Source organism: Acipenser ruthenus, chromosome 6, assembly GCF_902713425.1.
Source record: "Acipenser ruthenus chromosome 6, fAciRut3.2 maternal haplotype, whole genome shotgun sequence".
Classification (NCBI taxonomy): Eukaryota; Metazoa; Chordata; class Actinopteri; order Acipenseriformes; family Acipenseridae; genus Acipenser; species Acipenser ruthenus.
In genome coordinates this window covers 42681667-42704577 of record NC_081194.1, presented here as the reverse complement: position 1 = coordinate 42704577, position 22911 = coordinate 42681667, and the positions used below count along the sequence as shown (strand labels likewise).

At 39.2% G+C, this 22911-nt stretch overlaps 1 protein-coding gene across 2 annotated transcripts in view; it reads left to right on the top strand.

Moving 5' to 3' along the window:
* Positions 1-2003: 2003 nt before the first annotated feature.
* LOC117410474 (inactive phospholipase D5-like) overlaps positions 2004-22911 on the top strand; it is a 202524-nt gene continuing 181616 nt past the window's right edge. Inside the window, exon 1 of one of the 2 annotated variants that reach the window (XM_034017045.3) lies at positions 2004-2258. In XM_034017045.3, the coding sequence (XP_033872936.1) occupies positions 2082-2258 (177 nt within the window). In that variant the 5' untranslated portion in view covers positions 2004-2081. Of the gene's footprint in view, positions 2259-22613; positions 22736-22911 lie in introns of those variants that run through there. The other variant, XM_034017048.3, reaches the window with a different exon arrangement.

Here is a 22911-nt window from a genome sequence, read left to right as displayed (position 1 = left end):
AGTGGCCGCACCAGGTGCACCCGGGTCAGACTTCCCACGGTTCCACCCACGGCTCTTCTTGCCGGGGTGGCTGCTGCTGCTGTTGCTTCTGCAGCTGCCGCTGCTGCTTCTTGCGGCTGTTCTTTCCCATATTTAAAAAAACGAAACAAAAATTAAGGCACCCTCAGTACTGCTCCTGGCCTGTGTCCTCCGAGGCACTGTTCAATCCCACAATGGACAGCACGTGTCACAAGGATGCTTTGAGTGGCATGTGTGGTGATGTCACAGACCAGGAAGCAGTACACAGTAAGCTGACCGCGGGGCTGAAACTGCCGTAGCAGTGTATTTATTAATCAAACAGAAAAATAAAACAAACAGCAAAATAAATCAACGATATGGGCAACGATATGAAAATTGTATATCGATATCGTGCAAGTATTTCGATATCGATAATATCGAAGTCTTACAAAATACAGAAAACTATTAAAACATAATTGCAATATGAAACATATACATATAGATGTTAACAGATATTTACATAAGAAAAGCAATAACTTACTTGAACTTAGTCTCTTAATATCCATGGAGAAAAACAAGGTCTTGTTATATTGTTTTATTATTCCATGCCATCATCAACTACCTCAAAACCGAAATATTTATATACTGTACTTCACTGCACAGACTAGCCAATCCGGAAGTAATTTAATCTTCTCTAATGCATGACACATTTAAATGTATTAAGTAGCCCATGGTGTCATTGATGTTTTAAAAGTACATCTCATTTATAATACCTAGTTCACATTTTAAAAATACATTACTAGTACTAATAGTAATAACATGGAAAAACATGCAATGAACCACTGACGCATGCTAGGGTTGCCAACTGTAGTTTGAAAACTACAAGTTTATTCAGTGTTATTTTGCCATTCACTGCTTAGCGGGATCCGATTACTGAGCATCTATTATTTAAAAAAAAAAAAATCACACAAAGCACTCCATCACACCTTATTAAGGGAGGCTGTGGTAATCCTAGGTATCTTTTTTCAACAATAAATTACCAGTTACAACCAAATTGTAAGCCCGCAAGATCTGGTTCTACAGATTCAGCATCTGGTCCTAACCACAGTTACAGGCCTTGTATATTTTCTTTTGCGTACATTACTTCATTACCCTGTGCAAAAGGGTCAAACAAGTCAAGTAGACAAACTGTTCAGTTCATTTCTTCTTCAGCATACTGGCAGTGTTGACACTTTTTCAGATTCTTACAGTTTTACATCATTATTTATGATATACGACTGTCTGCACAGATCATGGAGCACTTTACCTATGGTAACATTAGTTAGGCCAAGATTAGTGCTAATCAAGGTCTGTGGAATCAGTCATTAGTGTTTGAAGATATGCTTGGACTATCTATTGAGCAAAGGAAGTATGGGTGGGGAGGGGGCTGTGTATTAAAATGTTGGCGAAGGATGCTCAGAGACCAGTTACAGTAATCAAGTATTAGTATTAATTATTAAATATTATAACTGTATAACTGTAGAGTTATAAGGAAAGCAAGACTTCAGCTTTAAGATATTTTTTAACTCTGTATTGCTTTATTTCAGTTTCAAGTCATACCAGTCTATGGTAAGGTATGTAATGACTTCTTAAAATACAAACCGAGGGAAGTGGGAACTATTGCACTTAAGGCCTAGCAAATAAATACTTCATGCAGGCAATTCAGCTGCTCTAATTCGGAAGTGAACTGTATGAAAAGGTAGAGAAATGGATGTGAGAGTGCTATCTGCACCTTTAGCTTGAAAACCCTAATTTGATGTAGAGTGCCCCTGACATGCAATCCTAGCACCTGAACATTTTAGGCTGTTTTTCTCATTATTTCTCCCAGCTGCAGCTCACTGCACCACAGCTACAGTACATTGCATGTCTGCCCCTCCCACTTAGCTCCACGGGAGAGTCCTGATCAGCACTGCCCCAGCTTGCTGCTGCTGCTGCTACAGCTACAGCTACAGGCAGTCTAACTCGAGTAGGGAGCTGCAGCACACACACAATTGGGCAAAGTGCTGTGAGATCCCTGCCTACGGACAGGCACCTGTCATGACAAAATGGAAGTGCAGCCAGGCCAGCTACCAGCGGAAGGGTTCGAGCAGCTGAGGCTGAAGAGCCGACCCGAGCTCACCTCCACATCTCTCACCCGAGTTGGTTCTAACGTGTACAGTACTGTTCAGCAACATGACTATTCTGCAAGTGTGTGGCTAAGAAAAAAGGACAAACTTGAACATGTAAGCATTTTTTTTATGGATTTGTTCATTTGGGTGGGTGGTGGGTGGTGGGGGTATGTTAAATAGGACTAGTTAGTTTTATTTGATTTTCTTTAGTGCTGTAGTTCCTTATTGTGTGTTCAATCAGTTTTGCATCTTTTTTGCTGCAAATGGGTTTCATCCATTGCCATTTGCATCTTTCTTCATCAGTACCGATTGTTTTCTTCTGTCATAGTTTAAAGAGGTTTTCATTGACAATTCATATCCTGGTTTAATCTATTTTCTTCATAGCTTTATTATTACAATATGCACCCTGCAAAGCTTCCTTTCGCCCTAATAAAGTGTTGCATTTTTTATGTTAATTATAGTGTTATGGTAGTTATTGACAACATAATGATGATTTATATGCATTTTTTTGCAAATGTGGATAACTCAAATACAGTACAACCCGTATTAAGCATCACTTGAACAAACCAGTGAAGCTCAGAACAGATCTTCTTTAAATACAAGTGAATGAGAAAGGCAGTATACTTAGCAGCCACCCATCTTAAGCACCTACAAAGTTCAGTCTGTAAATGGTTAACTCAGGTACTTTCATCAGCAGTACATATCAGAACAGCACTGCTGAATTTTACAATGGAAAGTTAGTCATTTTTAACCAATTATGTTTTTAACAGTTTCTTCTTTTAAACTACGGTACATCTTTTTTCTTATGCATCTCTGCCTTCACATAGCTCTTTCTGTAAAGTGCCTTTTTTGAAATATAAAAATAGGTTGTTGAATATTTCATGGATTGAACAGCAAAAAAGTGTTTTAACATCTGGGGTCCTTGCATTGTACAGGATAATTGCTTTCAAGCTAGCCAGAAACTAGTTAAAATGCTTTCTGTAGCTGCAGCTGTTGTTATTGATTCTCAATACTTTTGGCATGTCATGCAAATATCTGTGGTCCACCCTACCAGTAGCTTTACACTTTGTATTTCAATAAACTGTTTTAAGTAGCTTTCATTTTCCATGTGTGTGTGTGTGTAACTGCTGGAGAATTTAGAGAAATTAATGAGGCTTTTTGTTTAATGTGGCAGGCATCAACTGGCGGATAATGACCTAAGTGCTGCATTTTGATTGGCTGTGGCAGTGTCCATTATGTTTAAGTAATGGCATATTCAAATACTACCTATAAACACGCTACTGCAGGTTTTATATTTACAATCTATCATTTTCTATTTATTTACTGTCTAGACATGCTCACCATAATTGTAAGGGGTGGGTTTATTAAACTATCCCACAAGGACACGACATTGCAGCAGTGTGTCACATATATCTGATCCCCTTCTTAAATAAAGCAAGCAATACAATGGGTTTTACCTGGTCTACTTTTAAACCTGTATCCATATTATACAACAGTACAACTCACAAGAGCTTCATATTTTTATAATATCAAAAATTTCCACTAGCTCTAACAACTTGGAACTGTGTTTGTTTCATATACTCAAGTTGGTATTTATCTGGTATTTCTACAAATATGTCATAATCATTGGAATAGATGGATACATTGCATTTAGCTTGTTTGTTGAAGTGTCATGTATTCTGCAGTGCAGTGAAGGAGATAACTGGATTGAAATGTTAAGATGCTACAGACTAGGTTTTTGGGGGTAAACATGAAGTTTACTCTCATGTAGGTTTTTGTTTTACCATTATTGGATACCCCTGATGGTCGGCTGTTGTAAATGCATGAATATTACTTTTTTTTCCAACTTAATTTATTTATTCAAAAAAGAATGTAAAAAAAACAAGAAAATAAACTTCAGTTTAACCAAAGAGGGTGCGGCCATATCATTTGAAATATAATGGTCTATAAACTAAAAATTATGTGGCCTTCCAGCAGGAGGTAAAATGTTTGTTAAAAAATTATTTTCTTTGTAACTAATGGGAAACCAGTATCTTTTTCAATGATCCCAATGGGATTGTATAGCAAAGGATTAATATAGTCTGCTAACAGTCTGAGTAGGCAAGGTTATTTACCCTCACTACAGTACTGCAGCCTTTTCTCTAAAAAAAATGACAAATGTAATTTGCTGCTTCTGACATCCTCTAAATCAATATTCAGACTCAGACTTTACCGTTGGTGCATTTCACAGCATAGAATGATGCAGATTGCAAATTAAGGTTAGCTTCTTTGTTTATGCCTTTTGGGGACTGACTTCAGCTCTGCCTCATGGTAAGAGGTTGTAGCTAGAGAGATGTGAATGAATAAACAATGAGCACTGCAGTTAATTAGTCTAATATTGACACAGGTTGCACTATTGTTTCAAGTTTTTACAAATTTAAGTGTTCAAGAGCCAGCAGATGAAAATGACTTTTAGGATACTCCATTGTCCATTTAATAAATCTCTTTTTTTTTTCTTTGTGAGTCAAAGCGACAGAAGGTGTAGTAAGAAGGGTCATCATTATTTTAGCAACCGGAATATACGTATAATGTGCAATCCTTTACATTTAAATTCATGCCATGGCAATGTTTTAACTAAATCTTTGATTTATATTTTAGGTTTTGTCTTTTTAGTGAACTTTTCAATATTGTATTCAAGGTTTCTTTGTCAACACTTTTTTATTGGATGAAACAAGCCGTAGTGGTTTCAATTTTCAACTTTAACCAGTTATTGTTGACATGATCATGGACAAAAAATTCCCTTTTTCAATTTCATTTTCAATGTTTAAAATAAGCAATACATGTTGGTGAAAGTTGAAAACAAATCCTAACCCCATACACTGTATGCGTAAAATACTAATAAGTTTGGTTTAGGATGCAGAGAAAAAACAACTGTTGAATGAACCAATATTTAAAAAATATATATTTTAGTGATCTTTCTTTTTTAAAAATATATTTACTGCAATAATGTTGGTTTTAGGGAGGCTGTGTGGTCCAGTGGTTAAAGAAAAGGGCTTGTAACGAGGAGGTCCCCGGTTCAAATCCCCCCTCAACCACTGACTCATTGTGTGACCCTGAGCAAGTCACTTAACCTCCTTGTGCTCTGTCTTTCGGGTGAGACGTAATTTTAAGTGACTCTGCAGCTGATACATAGTTCACACACCCTAGTCTCTGTAAGTCGCCTTGGATAAAGGCATCTGCTAAATAAACAAATAATAATAATAATTTTATACACCAGTACAGTATTTGAAGTATCTGTGCATCAAGTATGATAGTGGAGAGACGTATGTGCATATTCGCTGCTTGATTGACAGGAGATGAAGACAGAGGTTGAGGTGACACCAATGGTAGCACATGAAGAACATACAACAAAGTGTATGAAAAGCAAAAATAAAACACTGTACAAAAACTACAAACAAAAGTTGCCGTGAACACAGCTGGTGTTACTCTGCTAATAAATGGAGGTCCTGCTTATGCACCTCTCCTCACTATACTTTAGGGGGATCTATAATCCCTGAACTAATCTTTATTATTCAATAACCTAACCACAGCTAACAGCGATTTAGGTTTATTTTAAGAAAGGCTCCAATCCCGGTTAACACACACAGTGATCAGAGGACAGTTTACAGATTTTGACTTTATCCAGGCAGCGTGGACGATCTTCAGTCCGTTGGCTTATGGCCTTGTAGCAGCCTGGAGGTGTAGAATTGGTTCTCCATTAACTATTTACAATATATGCATACATGCACAAGGCTCCTGCCCTGCCACACATGCTACAACAAATATTCATAATGTATTAGTTATGCCAAGGGCCTTTATTTTTGGTTGATTATTTATTGTCTTTTTCGCTGTTTAATTTTGGAAAGGTTTGCGCTTTCTTGTAGAAGGGCTTTAATAGTCGTAAACTTATATTACATTATTTAGATAAGAAATAACCCATGACAGGGTGTGCGGTAAGACACTTATTACCACATGCCTGGGTGCATTGTGAGAATGTGAGGCATCATGTTTCTGAGGTAATTAACACCAATAGGTTCATGGGAATACCAAACTGATTTGTATTCTGGAATTTTTTTTAAGGGGATGAAGGTAGAATGATTTGGGATCTGAAGGACACTTTTGTAAATATTTTTTAAAACTGTTGACAGGGCACATAGAATCACCAGGCTGGGCAAACATGTAACCACAAGTACTTTCACGGTTGATCTCATTGACATCTTTATGTTTTTTTGTTTGCGCATTAAACAACAGGGTCACAAAATCCAGACCATTTTCATCTGTATCGATGACAAACAACTTCTGTGTCAGGTTACGTAGTCCTTCCCATCCGCGGCGAGCAAAATAGAATTGAACCAGACCTTGTTTAAAAGCCCAATGGCTGTCAGCAGAGCGCACAAGTGTTGAATTTTGTTTAAATCTGTTTCTGAAATCGGAGGGTGGTGGTGGAATGTATCTTGGAGGCAGTCAGGGCTTGTAACCAGAATGTCATCTGTTCATATCCCACCTCTGACACTGACTGACTCACTGTGTGACCCTGAGCAAGTCATTTAACCTCCTTGTGCTCCATCCTGCGGATGAGATGTTAAATCAATGTCCTATTGTAAGTGACTCTGCATATAATGCACAGTTCACAGCGTACCTCTGTAAAGCTCTTTGTGATGGTGGTCCACTATGAAAGGCACTATATAAAGATATTATTATTATATTATCGTTGCCAGATTTTCTGTAATTCTTGGCGACAGAGATGAAAACATTGTTGGATGATTTGAACTCTGTTTCAGTTATTATGTTGACATATCTACCTACAGAAACCCTGTTTAGATAGTGATTTATGCAAGCTCTTAGACCCAGTCAAATTTATATGTTGTATTAATTTCCTTCAGCGTCTCCAACTGTTGCATAAAATTGCCTTAGGACGTTGTTCAATTTAACACTTGACACAGTTTTAAAGTCCAAGCTGATGTTTTTTGTTTCAACCAGTGATTAAAAACATTCATTGTCCATGAAGTTGTTTTTCTAGTGTTCTTTTCAATTTTGTTCACCTCAATTTCATCTAGTTGTCTGTTAGAAATATTAAGGTGTCTACTTACAGACTCAGTTTTTTTGTTTTTTCTGAAGTTTAGAGACATTTTGTTCTGCTTCAATCTCATTAAGAAATTGTTCAAATGACAATCCTCCGGAAAGGGCAACATTAACTTGTTGAAAGTCAGTCATTTTTAATTATTATTATTGGTCTATGATGTCATAGCCGTGCGGTAAGACAATTATTACTGCACGGTCATGTGATCTTGTTCAGCCAATCACGGCACTTAATTTATCCAAGCCATTTCATAACTTATTATTATTATTTATTTCTTAGCAGACACCCTTATCCAGGGCGACTTACAATTGTTACAAGGTATCACATTATTTTTTACATACAATTACCCATTTATACAGTTGGGTTTTTACTGGAGCAATCTAGGCAAAGTACCTTGCTCAAGGGTACAGCAGCAGTGTCCCCCAGCTGGGATTGAACCCACGACCCTCCGGTTAAGAGTCCAGAGCCCTAACCACTACTCAACACTGCTGCCCTTACGTTAATGAGCATCAGATTCTGGAGATATTGGTGTTGCCTGTCTGTCTGTACATCTATTTCTATGTCACACTTTTTTGCATATAGCTGGAGAAGGGCTTGTCTAATTGACATGAAACTTGCTATTGACACAATTTAGCATATGTTTGTGGCACTGCCACTTAAATTGAATGTTTGGTTCTACATGGTACAATAAACGTACCATGTGTTGCGCCTTAATTGGGCAGCACGGAAGCCTGGCCAGGTTCCAAATACATTTCGAGGTTCTTATTCGCTGGAAGCGGCAGCGTTGTTAATGGAAAGATTGTTTTAGACAAGTATAAATAGTACCTTTGTTACGCCATAGGGGGGAGCTGCTTACCTGCCTTTTGAGTTCCTGTCGTCTCCTTAGTTCCTGTTTAGGGACTCTATTCCTTGTTTTTGAAAAGTCCGCGGCGTTCTTTTTCCCGGGGTGGTTTGCCATGGTAGAGCGATCCTGTTTACCTTCGACTGTCGTTCTTGTTGGAAGTTGATTTGTTTTTTTATCAGCAAGTGCTTTGTTCCAGTTTCAGGCTGTTTAGCCGGTGTTGTTCACCTCTGCTGCCCACGATCGCTAAAGCCTGGAGCCGGCTTGTAATGCGCCACGTTGCTGACGGTGTTGGTTTTTCAAGTGCATGTTCATAGTTTTTGTGGATTACTGGTCATCATCTTCTGAGAGGATCTTCAAGCAAGCGGGTACCCAGGAGTTTGGTGAGATCGTTGTTTTTTTTATTTTTGTTGCGGGACTGTTTTGTTTTTTTGTTTTATTTTGTTACTTTGTTCTCGCAATGGATATTTTGCTGGCTTGTTTATGTTTTGTTTTTTTGCTCAGAACTTCTTTTCCATCTTGTTTTGTTGAACAGTTTCAATTATTTTAGCCAATAAATGTTTAAGGTTATCCCGTGTTTCTATAGTGTATTTATTGGGGGATCTCGCGTCCTTGATGCACTGTCGCTTCGCCCTTCCCCTTGTTAATAATTTGAGTATATTTGATACAGGGAGGTAATCCTGCCGTTGGGATTAGTTTTGTGCTAAGAGCGAGACGTTACATGTTAATGCAATTTTAGGGATCTGAAGAATTGTTTATCAAATTGTGATTAAACATTTTACTGCAAATTCTTATTCTATACTATTCTGTACATACTATTGCTATATTTATTAGGCTTCCAAGCCAAAGGCTGGGGAAGCCTATTGTTATTGCTATGTTTATTATAATTATTATTATTATTATTTTTCCGCACACACAACATCGCAGAGTTATGAAAACGCATACGTAAGTAGATGCCTATGGCTGGACAACCAGACTGGCATCCCCAAATGAAAAAGTCACATGGTTCGACCGCCATCTTGGATCTCGTGGAAATTTGGGGAATTTTTCAAAACTCTTGCCGTTAAAAACAACTTAAGATGGAACTATGACAAAGGCAGCAGATAGTGCAGCAATGGCCTATAAAAAACATATGTTCAATCGAGGTCGATTGAACAATTACTTTGCCCGCTACGCTGGATTGGCGCCAAATATTCAACAATCTTCTTGTCTTAAACCACATTGTCAATTGACACCTAAATTGGCACACATGTTCATGACCAGGTCCTTTCTACTGTTTGTAAAATCCACGCTTTTTCGTTAACAAACATGGCCGCGGCGCGCAAATAACCGTTTCACGGCGGCTCTATTTTCATACATTCGTGCATAAACCCAAGGTGCAATACACTACAGTCATGAAACTTTATATGACCATAGAGACTCATGTGAAGTACTGCTGATATGAAAATGACACATTTTGGTCACATGGTTTGGCGGCCATATTGATAATTGTAAAAAAAACTTTTGCAACCCAAAACAAGAACACCATTGCACTTATGCTCTTCATTGTCAACACAATTGCACAGACCGTTGGAAAGTAATAACTGCTGAAGTTTGAAACAAATTGCTCACACGGCGTGGCGGCCATATTGGAATTTACGTTGACATTTTAACTCCTAGGGTGTGCCGACAGAGTCAAAGTTATAATGGAACATGTATAGCAAGTCATATGTGCTCTATGAAAAAATGTCATCGCCGGTGACGACCTCTCCTAAAGGTGAAACATGATGCATGACATCATCAACATATGCAACTGGCTATAAAACTGCCTATAACTTCTTATCGGCTGCACCAAAATGCACGAAATTTGACACAGATGTAGAGGATTATGGAATGTTGTGCCATGGTCAATATGGCAGCCTTTGGTCACATGGTGTGGCAGCCATCTTACATTTAATGAAAATTTCGGGCAATTTTCAAAAGTCTTCTCATATTTGTGCCAAAATTGACACAATTAGCACAGTTAAGAACATAAGAACATAATGTTCTGATGATTACGATTCATCTACAATAACCAATGCGCTTAAATTTCACAATAACTGCTTGGAAGCCTTCATAGTTGCTAGCAACTCTAGTTTATTTATTTATTGCATTTATATAGCGCTTTTTATACAAAAGTATTGCAACGCACTGTACAGTACATAGCAGAAAAAAAGAACAAACCACAATACATTTGTATAGCATGTCACACATACAACTGCCACAATCAGACCATTTGAATAACAGATTTAAACAACAGTATACACATAATAATACAAAAGCAGCAATTTTGAAGTTACATTAAAACCCACCAACATAAGAAAGTCATTTTATAAAAGTGCATTTTTAGTCTTGACTTGAAAACCGCTTCCCTGACAAACAAGAGCAGAGCACTCCATAATTTCAGAGCTCTACAAGAAAAAGCCCTACCTCCCTTGATCCTAGGAATAACCAGCAGTCACGTATCCTGTGATCTCAGAGTGCGGTTTGGAAGATCAGACTAGGTGCTAATCCATTCAGGGCCTTATAAGTTAATAGCAAAAGCTTAAAATCAATTCTATACTGCACAGGGAGCCAGTGTAAAGAGGCCAAAACAAGGGTAATATGTTCTCTTTTTCTGGTTTTAATCAGAATTCTAGCAGCGCTATTCTGAACAAAATGCAAGTGGGATACCACACGTTTTGGGACACCAGAAAAAAGTGCATTACAATAATGAATTCTAGATGAAACAAAGGAATGCATTTCTCTCGGCATCAGATATGGAAATAATTGGTCTACGTTTGGCTATATTTCTCAAATGGTAAAAAGATACTTTAGTAAATTCCTTAATATGAATCTGAAATGTTTTGATGAGAGACTGCAAGAGTCGTGCTCATGTAATCCCACATTTCCTTTTAGCTGGTTCTGTGGGCCCACTAGCATAACCTCTGTTTTACCTGAATTCAACATTAGAAAATTCTGTGACATCCAGTGCTTGATGTCTGTAAGGCAAGTAGCTAATAACAGGCAGAAGAAATTCCTGGCTTGAGGGACAAATATAGCTCCGGATAATGTCACCTAATGGTAGCATATATAATGAAAACAACAAGTGACCTAGACTGGAGCCCTGTGGAACACCACAGACAACTTCCGATAATGCAGATTTTACCTCCCCAATAGAGATGAACTGAAACCTATCAGAAAGATAAAATTTGAACCAGGATAGGACAAGGCCAGATTACCACTGTGCTTTCAAGACAATTCAGTAGGATGGAATGGCCTACAGTATCAAAGGCAGCACTTGTATCTAGAAGAACTAAAACTGATGGAAAGCCTGAGTCAGAGTTTGTCAGCAGATCAATCACAACTCTGACAAGGGCCATCTCAGTGATATGTGCAGCACTAAAACCAGACTGAAACTTCTCAAATATACCATTAAAAGTTAGAAATGTTTGTAATTGAATTGCAAGAATGGCTGGCTGGTGAAAATTGGCCAGCAGGTGATGCAGATGCAGGTGGGGTTGTGTCCTCGATTGCCAGTACCGGTAGTTCTGGGACGGGACTGTGGGCAGTTCAAGGATGGGTTGGCTGCCCTGATGGCCCCGTTCTCCCTATTGGCTAAGAAAGAGGAAATAATTGGAGCGATCTTTCCCTTTCGCAACCCGGAGTGGTTCTGTCATAAATTGAAACCCTGTAAAACTAAACGGGAGCACCGGGCTGCTAAGAATGAGGACTGGCAGTGGAGGGGGTCTGAGAAGTTTCAGGTGGGGGCGATTGGTGAAGAGTCAAGGGGGGAGGCCGCAGAGCCAGTGCAGGGGCCTGGTTCGGCTGCATCCGCTCAGGACTGACCTGATCCCGAGCTGCAAGCCATGGGAGCTGATTTTTTAGCTCACTCCCGTGACTTCCGACTCGAGCAAGGGCGTGACGATGTGCTGGGCAGGCACTTTGACCAAGCAGCGGTGGTTAATGGTCAGGTGGTCAAGCCCAGACGCGCCGCCACATACCCTCAGTTTGAAATCGCTCGAGATCTCCTGTACCGTGTTGACAAATTGCCCCAGACCAGGGAAGTGCGTCACCAGTTGTTAATTCCTCATCCTTTTAAGGAAAATTTGCTGCAGCTGGCTCACGCTATTCATTTGTCTGGTCATTTGGGAAGGGATAAGACTAAAGCAAGGCTTGTGTCACGGTTCTACTGGATGGGGCTGGATGCTGACGTCAGACGTTTTTGCAAACGTTGTGGGGAGTGTCAGAAGGCCAGTCCTAGAGCCATCCCATGGGCCCCACTGGTGCCGTTGCCTCTAGTGGAAGCTCCGTTTCAGCGTATTGGAATGGATTTGGTTGGGCCGCTGGAGAGGAGTGCGGCGGGATACACACACCTATTGGTCATTCTGGAATACACTACCCATTATCCCGAGGCCATTCCCCTTCGCTCCGCCTCAGCCAAATCTGTTGCCAACGAGCTGGCCTTTCCCGAGTCGGGATCCCCAAAGAAATACTAACCGACCAAGGCACCAACTTTATGTCCTGACTAATCCACGGAACATGTAAGCTTTTAGGACATTGGTGTTTCATCCTCAAACCGATGGTCTGGTGGAGCGTTTTAACAAGACCCTTAAGAACATGTTGTGTAGATTTATTGATAGTGATGTGCGTTACTGGGACCATCTGATTCCTCTCCTTCTCTTTGCTATCAGAGAGGTACCCCAGGCTTTCACAGGCTTTTCGCCATTCGAGCTGCTGTATGGGCGAAGACCCCGGGGTGTGCTCGATCTGGTCAGAGAGATGTGGGAGGAACAGCAGGATAATTCGACCAATACAGTCCGGTATGTGTTGGACCTGCGCAAATGTCTTGAGTCTGTTGGAAAATGGGTGCATGACAATTTGCTGCAGGCTCAGCACAGACAGGAGACACAGTACAACCGAGGAGCCCGGTTACGCACATTCCAGCCGGGGGATAAAGTACTTCTATTATTACCCAGTTCTGAGTCGAAACTTCTGGCTAAGTGGCAAGAACCTTCTGAGGTTCCACGCCGGATTGGGACGGTGGATTATGAGATCTGCCAGCCGGAGCGACGGAGAGAAATACACATTTATCATGTTAACCTCTTGAAGCCGTGGTTGCAACAAGAGGCGTTGGTAGTGGCGAGGGCAGATGACGTCACCGACCTGGGACCTGATCTTTCTGTGTTGGCGAAAACAGGGTCGGTACAGATTGCGGACAATCTGACACCAACACAGAAATGTCAGGCTCAGGCGCTGGTGACAGAATTTCCTGATGTGGTTTCCCCAGTCCCGGGGCAGACTCGAGTAGCCCATCATCACATTGAAGTTGAGCCGGGGGCGCCAGTTCGCCAGAGGCCATACCGTATACCTGAACGTAAAAGACAGGTAATAAAAACGGAGATTGATGAGATGCTGAGACTAGGGGTAATAAAGTGACTGGAACAGTCCTATTGTTTTGGTGGATAAGTCAGACAGGTCAACTCGGTTTTGCATTGACTTCAGACGAGTTAATGAAAAATCAAAGTTCAATGCTTACCCCATTCCCCGGGTAGATGAGCTACTGGAGCGTCTAGGCATGACTCATTTTATGACGACACTAGATTTAACGAAGGGGTACTGGCAGATACCCCTGACCCCGGAATCCAGAGAGAGGACAGCGTTTTCGACTCCCTTCGGGTTATACCAATTTAGGACCATGCCTTTTGAGTTGCACCGAGCACCAGCCACGTTCCAGCGGATGATGGATCGCATTTTGCGGCCCCATCAGCAGTACACCGCTGCTTACATAGATGACGTGGTTATCCACAGTGAGGACTGGCCGAGTCATCTGGGTAAAGTAGTGGCAGTGCTGCAATCCTTGCGGGAGGCTGGGCTCACTGCTAACCCAAAGAAATGTGCACTTGGAAGAGTGAGTTGGAGTATTTGGAGTATCGAGTAGGGGGTGGCCACATCAGACCGCTGATTGCTAAGGTGAAAGCCTTGGCTGACTGGCCGGTCCCTACGACCAAAACCCAGATGCGCTCTTTCTTGGGTCTAGCGGGCTATTATAGGAAGTTCATACCGAGTTTCGCCACGCTCTCTGCTCCTTTGATAGACCTCACCAGGAAGGCTGCCCCAAATATGGTTCAGTGGACGGAGCCGTGCCAGAGGGCCTTTCTTGCTCTGAAGCGAAGGTTGTGTAGCAAGCCAGTGCTGTGCAGTCCTGATTTCGGTAAGAGGGGAAGCGAGCACCCGGTCCTGTATATCAGCAGGAAGCTCCTTCTCCATGAAAAGAACTATAGTACCAGAGAAGGAGTGTCTTGCAGTAAAATGGGCAGTCGAGTCACTCCGGTACTACCTCCTGGGGCGACACTTCACCCTGGTGACAGATCAGGCCCCCTTAGCGTGGCTTCACCGGATGAAAAATAACAATGCCAGAATAACTTGGCCCTGCAGCCCTATGCTTTCAGGGTTGTCCATCGAGCAGGAAAGTTGCAGATGCTGATTTTTTTCTCTCGGGAAGGCATGGGGGTGTAGGATTTTGAATGGACCGGTGGTGCCATTCTGAGGGGGAGGATGTGTAACAGGGAGAGATCATTTTTTTATGGCCACCAGCTGCCACTTGTGGTAAAGTACAATAAATGAACAGCATGGTAAACTGTACATTTACTGTGGTAAATGTTTATAACAGAAATGGTAACAATACAGAACTGTAAAATTGAAATAAAGGCATACAATTCAATACCTTCAGAGTGTGACATTTAGTTTTGTCTGAAATACAGACATGCATGCAAGATTTCAGGATTATTAAACTGTGCTGGAAAGAGCAGGAATCCAATTCATGGCAGGGTTCTCTCAGCTTCAAAATAAGATCTGTGCAGCAATCCGGAAGCATAAGACGCTCTGACTCCTACCAGCAGAACTGACACCAGTAAAGACAGCTTTACTAATTTTTTGTTTCCCACCTAAGAATAATTTCTATTACCACAGGGGGCGCAGAGAGTGATGAATGAATTACCTTTAAGGTTTTCCTTTGTCCTTTCCATTCCCTCTCTGTTTTTAAGAACTAGTGTTCTAGTGTTCATTTTTTATATTTGTCAGAATGTGTGTATTTTACCGGATGTAATTTAAAAAGTATAAATGACAGTAAATTATTACGTGAAATATTATGCAGAGTTGTGCATTTCATATTTGTGGTGTTTATGAAAGAGAATCAAATTCCGTTTTATCACCAACTATTTGTTTTTCAGGGAACCTTTGCCATTATGTCAAATCAAATTCAAATCAAATCCCATTTTATTTATATAGCACCTTTCATACAAAACATATCTCAAAGCATTGTACAAGACAAATAAAAGAAAGTAAAACATAAAATACATGTGTGTAAAGCAATAGAATAAAAAGAAAGCAAGATACAAATAAAAACAGTTTGGTATAATATAATGTAAAAAAGTTACATTTAAAAAAAGTTAAAAGAAAAAAGTGTACACATTTTGACTTAAAAACCATTAATTGTAATACTTCTGATATAAGGTGGCAATGCATTCCACAATCTAGGAGCATAATAACTAAAAACTCTCTGTTCTTTACTTTTTGTGTATACTTATAGGAGGCACAGCAGGCCCGCATCATAAAATCAACTATAAACTATGAGCCTGTGCAGTGAGGCCTTTTTCTTTAGTTCTGCTGAGAACCATAGGAGCTCTGTTCTGTGTAACATGCAGTTGAGTTATGGCATGACCTGGGAGCCCAGCAAATAGTGTACTGCGGTAGTCAAGTTGGGAAGACAGAAAAGCATGAATTTGTTTCTCAGCATCAGACAATGAGAGAAATGACCTAAGTTTAGCAAGGTTTCGCAGATGGTAAAAAGAGACTAGAGACGCTCACCGCCCTGAACTGAAAGGTAATACGCAGTTATGTGTTCACCTCTATTTCATAAATAAATTCATAATTTCTGCATTTCTCACTTTATTGTTCTTAAAATGACCTATTAAAACTTAACAAAAAAATTTGCAGAAATTTCTATTTTTGAGTGTCTGTGTTAAGTGTATCGTACTCAAAAACTACATGGTTACTCTTTACATCAGTAAAATAGCAAGTATCCTTTTAGAGTTGTACCAGCTCAAAAAAAGTTTAGATTTTCTTTCCCCTCTTCGACTCAGTAACTTCTTAATTAGCTCAAATAGCACTGGCTATTATTTTGCTATTTGAAATCAGCTTAGTTGCTGTGCCTAGATAGATCTTATAAGCTAAGCACTTTTACTGACAAGTTTGCAAAACACATCATAAACACTTGAACATAATTAGTAAAACTTCCTATGACAGAAATATGAGTTGTGGTTGTAAATCTCACTCCCGACCTGTGAGGGCGCAAAGTAGCGAAAGGGAAAGGCTTTGGATGGGTTGGCCTGACAGTTAATTTCCTGGGTCGGAAAGTCAGTCAGCCTGGAAAAAGACAGGGCTCCGCTGCAGGAACGTATTGACCCGGAAGGTAAACGAGGTAGCAGCTGCAGGCAATAGAGTCAGCTGCAATCGTTTACCAAGGGGTCATGAATGATTGCATAAAGGGGGCCGGAGAATTGTAAATCTTTTCCTTCGCTTGGGTTTTATTGCAAGACTGGAAGGACCGTGTGAGACGCAGAGAAAGCCTACGGGAAAATATTTGTGAGTGTTTTGTTTGTTTGTTCGTGTCTGTTTAGTAACTGTCTGTGTTTTTGTTATATAGCACTAGACGGCTAAACACGAATCCGGAGCTGTCGCCAAGGGCCGCACAAAACCGGATCAACACTGCACTACAGTCACGACTAACATTGTTATCAGCACTTGTTCACAAGTATAGCACGTATTATATTGTACTTCACCACAAGCACTGAGAGCACTCACTTTTTGGATTTGTGATTGTGTGTGTGTCTAATTGTGTGTGTTAGTACTGTGCTTATTATTTACGGGACTGCAACCCTTTTGATTACTGTGAAATACACATTCTTGTGTATTGCCAGTTCATTATTATTTGCTGGCTGGTCATCAGACCATTGGATTAATAATCATTAAATTAACCATTTCACCCGTACTTTTTTGTCTGTTTGTTCTTGGGATTACTGCATCCGCACCACACCTGCCATTTGGAAGCCTCCGAATTTGATATTTCAATTGATATTTGATATTTCATCATTGTCAAATAGTCAGATCAATTAGACGGTTATTAAACCCAGTAACTCTGTTTCCGCTAATTGTTATATTTAGAGGTATTTCTTGTAAAAGGGAGTAAAAAGCTTAAGATGTGCTTAAGATGATGCTTGTAACAAGGAAGCGCCAATTCGAGAAGATTTAAAAAGCACTTTGGTATTAAGTAACTTCAGTATTCTTCTGTTTACTTTTTCTTTGTTTATTTTAGCATACTTTTAGATTTTTATTGATCATTTGAATTAAGATATTTTCTTCATGAAGTTGTTTTGTTGTACAGCAACTGTGTTTGTTTTCGTTCCTTAAAGTTAGAATATTGAGATTTGTTGAGTCTTTAGCAATTCAGTCCAATTGTACACACTTAGATGTTTCAGTGTTGCTTTTCCAAGAGTTGTATTGTCTTTTGAGTTGCTTGAAAGAGAGATTTGATTTGCTCTGAGAGTCCTTGGAGAGTTTTCCTTTGAGAGAGAGTACTTGGAAAGTTGTTGTTGAGAGAATTTTTGTTATATTGAGAGATCGATTTTCTGTGCTGCAAGCATTTTTATAAATTTTGAGAATAGGTCAGAATAGGTTAATAGTTTCTCAGATTATTGTCATGTAATTGGACGACTCTCCTAGTCATTCCATTGGTAAATCCTCAATCAGGTAATTTTATTGGCTGTTTTGAATGTAAGCAGATGACATCACAACTTCAACAAAAAGACACCTCCTCATTTTCATTTGAACAAAAGATTGTGAATCACAGAAATGCATTCAGTTAAATATACTATTTTGTGAAATAAGTTCCTAAGTTATTTGTTTTTATTTAGTAATCACATTTCTATTTTCCTGATGTGATTACACAGAATGCAATACCACAAATAAATCATATACGTCCCATAATTATCATTCTAATTAATTAATCAGATTTTAATCAATTTCTTGAATGATAAATTACTTAATTTTTAGTATTTATTTATGTAAGGCTTTTAATACTCTACATTTTATAATACTTTACATGTTTGTAAATTTAAGAGTTCACAAGAATATTGTTTTTATAACAGTTAACATATGTTCCCATTGAATACAATGCTAATTTAATTCTGAACTGAACCATCTCCATCGTCCACTACATTGCAGTATTACTCTATTTTTGACCAGATCACTTATGGAAATCACATTCGGAGACACAATGTTTGTAAGAACTTTACATGGTGCTGTTACCAGTTTCAAGATACAAGGTGTAAACAAAATCTGTTTGAAGTTTGATACCTAGTTCTGATAACAATATGAATGTTCTTGACAAAGTCAAGCCTAGCCAATCATCACAGCAGGGATCTTTTTTTAACCCTTTCAGGACCAAGCATCTTTCAGTGGGATGCTCCCCCAGGACCAGGTGCTTTTTGGCTGTAGTTGACTCTTCCTATAAAAATTCACTACAAATCACTTTTTTACAGTAGCATCTTGCAAATGGTGTCCATTTTTTCAGAACACTCTGTGGAATATTATAAAGTACTTCAGAAACGATACAAGCTTTTTGCTTTTTTTCAACAGAATATATATATATTTTTTTTTAACACTAGCACCGCCATAGCTGCTTTTTGAACGGCTTTTGCATTTCAAATTTAAATATCTCCGCGTATGTGAATATCTCGTGCATGTCCGTTCTTAGTGTTACTAAATATTTGAATTAAATACCCATATGGTGTTTCAGTTGCAGAATCGTAAAAATGAATAAGTTATAAGCACTTGCTTCTTCAACCGCCAGACCCGCAGTTTATGCGGCATATTGAAATCAATACAATATAGTCGATAATTTAGTCTGGGCTTTGTAATAAAATCAACGTCATTGTGAAATAACATATTATAATCCTGTTGAGTGCTTGAAACACTGATGAAAGTCATTCTACACATCATATATTATTATTATTTACACTACATTTCTCAGGCAGAACGACTGTGCCACCCTGAGTGTGACGGTGCAAAAAAAATAAAAAATGTGTGTATTCTAAGCTCTGCACAGATCAGTGACCATCGGGACTGCTGCTAAACGCAAGCCAGGGACTGTTGCATTTTAGTACGGTGTGGATATACTGGATCAAATGGCATGGCTGTATTCTGTCAAAGGTGGTACTCGCAGGTGGCCTGTTTTTTATAATGTTTTGGACCTGGCAGCCATCAACGCTTTGGTTTTATACAAGGAGTGCACCGGCAACACAATCACTCTGAGGGACTTCATTTTGCAGCTAGCCCTGGAGCTATGGCAGAAACATTTTGATAAGAGACACAAAAGCCGGCTGGCAAATGCCCCTCAATCTTCAGCCTGCGCTGCACCCACTGTCACACGGAGACAATGCCAGGTTGCTAAATGCAATAAAAACAGAACTTTTGATGTCTGCGCACGTTGTGAAAAGGCAGGTCTGTGGAAAATGCACTTGTACAGTTGAAAAGCATGTTTTCTGCATACTTAGAAAGCTGTAATAGAACTCTGAACAGACAGCCTTTAAACTCTGTTTCACTCAAAGCGCTTTCACATTGCATAAGTTATGTTATATTTTTGTTTTACGCTATTTTTATAACTAGTTATTTATGTTTTATAATTTTATATGTGTATACAGCTTTCTACACCTGTTTACACAGAAGTTAATTGCATGAAGTTTATTTTATTATAGTTTTTCATGTTTATGTATATGTGCTCTTTTTTGAAAAAAATAAGAAAAAAGTTTAATTTTCAATGTAAATGCAGTGTTTCTGCTCTGAAAATGTTATGCATGATTAAGATGTATCCGATTGTTTGTTTTTCATTTTCATATCGAAGCCGTTTTAAAATGGAGCTGCGCATTTTGCAGATGCGGCTGTTGTATGTAGTCCGAAATCTTGTCGGTTCTAGTGTTAAGTAATTTTTATTATGTATTCTGCTTAGAGATGACCCGAGGGACCTTACAATACTTCCTGAAAGTTTTGTTGAAAAATATTGATGTTTGGGCAGGTTACAAGACATTGGTTCACCTGAGTGATTGCAATGACATAATACATGTTTGTTCTCAGGGTCTTTATAAGCAACAATGGACACTACTCTCGATTTGTTTTCTCAAAAAATAGTTACTCATTTCATTATTATCAGTAATAAGGGAAAAAACGTACCTGATACATTTAGTTCATGAAATAATATGCTTATATCCACTCGTTTCTTGATATTTATAAATGTTGTAAAAACATATATATTAAAACACATGAGACAGAATAAATGTTCTAATATAATTATAAGTCAAATACATCAGATTTACAGTGTTTCCCCTTTTTTATTTGCTCAAAACTAGTTCCTGTGATGTTTTGTTTCTGCTTTTGTCTCTGCTGGGCTGCTTTAAACTGTGATGTCCTTTAGACACCAAATGCCCCTCTCCCCTCCCCTGTCCATTGATGTGTGTTTTAAGTCTGTACTGCAAAGTATGGTGGCCCTGTAAGTCTAAAAAACAAAGTGCTTTTTTATTGTGTTTATACGATTGCGGTCTTAGAAGCCCACTTCAGTATGATTGTGTTAACACGATCATGGTCCTTAAAGGGTTATAACAGTTCTCTCAATTTATAATCCACATAAGTCTGGCTGACCAACACAGCAGGGGATTTTCTCTAAACAAATTCCTCTGGTAATCAATGAGTTTGTCTTTATCTCTTGTTAGAGTCATCGAAGGAGTACATTCAATGGGCATATTCTCATTTAAGCAAATACAAATTGTACTTTTTATATCACAAGAGGAGCTCGGGTAGTTTGGCTAGGACACAATTAGCCTGGCATTAAAGGTCTACCACCTGGAGTGGGGGATTTTGATATTTTGTAGTGTTTTATAATACAGTCTGTTTGCGGTTCTAATATGATGGGGAATGCCCCTGAATTGCCTTGAGTAAGTTCTGACCAGTTCCTTGTGTGTTGAGCAGCCTGAATAAAATGTCATGGAAATGTCATTTGTAATGTTTTACTGTAAAATGAGCTATGTTAAAAATCAGGTTTATACATTTTACTGGAGCAGTATTAGGATCTGCCACTTTTGGACCGTCAAAATAGACCCCATAGTATAATATAGATAGTATACTTGACAGTTTTTGTAAGAGATTTCTCATGGTTATGTATTCAATTGCTGAAATAGAGCTCCTTTAATGTAATTTTGTTGATATTGCTACTAGCCACTTTTAAGCCAACTCTGAGACGGCTTACAGCTTTTTTTGTACTGTAAATGCAGCCGTCCCAGGTCCAAAACAGGTCCAGTCGTCCTAAAAGTGGCCTGCTTCAGAGGGGACTCTGCAGTGGGTTTTGTTCTGTTTTTTGCTGTATGCAGTCCCTGAGATGGCTGTTATTTGCCACGTACACTTGTGGGCAACGCCCCCATTGTCAGCATCAAACAGGCACAGACAAAAGCAACAGGAAGTTCAATTTATAGACAACAGAATAGCATAAAATGCCTAAAGTGTCCTCAAGCTGAACTTGTTTTTATCTGATAGATCCCTGCAACAAAATGAGGCTCACTAACAAAGTTAACAGCTGTTTCAAAGTACATAGCATGAAAGAGGCATGATGTGCTGTAGGCTCTTTGTAAAGCATGTCACTAACTAATTCTCAGGTTATGAAATGATAACATTAGGATTCATTAAAAATTCTAAGATAACATGGTGGTCTCTGAAACCAAGTCGATGTCATACTTAAACTACTTTTCATCAAAATATACTATGTTTACTCCTACAACCCACACCAACATATACTGTAGTTGTTTTTCTATCCTGCTGTTGGTCTGTAGTCAACATTACTTCCAGTTAATCCATGTTGAGAGCTTGAGGTTCTCATATTGATACAAATATGAAATAGAAATATGATCTCACTGTGATAAGTATAAGAGTATGTATGGCTGTGGGTCTGTATATGTGTGTTAAGCAAGCAAAAACTGAGCAGTGATTTATCAGAGAACACAATTGTAGTGGTTCTGTGTGCCACTTCATGGCAGTGCATTAATATAGCAGGAGCTGGTCAAATAATTTTGTTTCTGATCTAGTGATTTCTCTCTTTCTCTGAGCATTACCTCGAGTTAATGCAACCAGCCTGGCTCTTGTCTAAATTTACACTAATCTATTTCTGTGTGAACAGTGACTTTTTGTGCAGCCAGGTATGTTTGTTCATGCCGGTATTAAAACACAGTTACGTTCTAATCTCTGTAGCTTTGCAGGAGGACTCTCCTGCCATTGCAGAACAGAGAGTAAGTGCGTGCAGAGATTGATGACATTGTGTCAGTACTTAGTGGCTTCCTGTTGCAAAACCGTGCATTCATTTGGACATTTTCCAGAGTGTAAAAGCAGTGTCAAATAACAACTGTAACATTATTGAAGGGGAGAACTTCCCAGATAAACATCCCTAGTTTGAGAGAGATATAACCTTGCTTTCTCACAGTCCAAGTGCTTGGAGTTGAAGCTCATATACAGTGAGAGTGCAGCTTGCCCTGTAAAGAGCCTGGTGGGAATATGCCGGTGAGTTGCTCTATTTCATTTCTGCTATTTTTCTTCAAAGCTGGTGGTGGACGAACAGCTCGTTTCAGAGTTTTATGGATTAGATAAAATATTCTGTATCCTCAGGCTGGGTTATATTTCTTTTTTTATCTGTAAACTTTGCGATTTTTTTTTGTACAACATAATGTAGTCAAAAC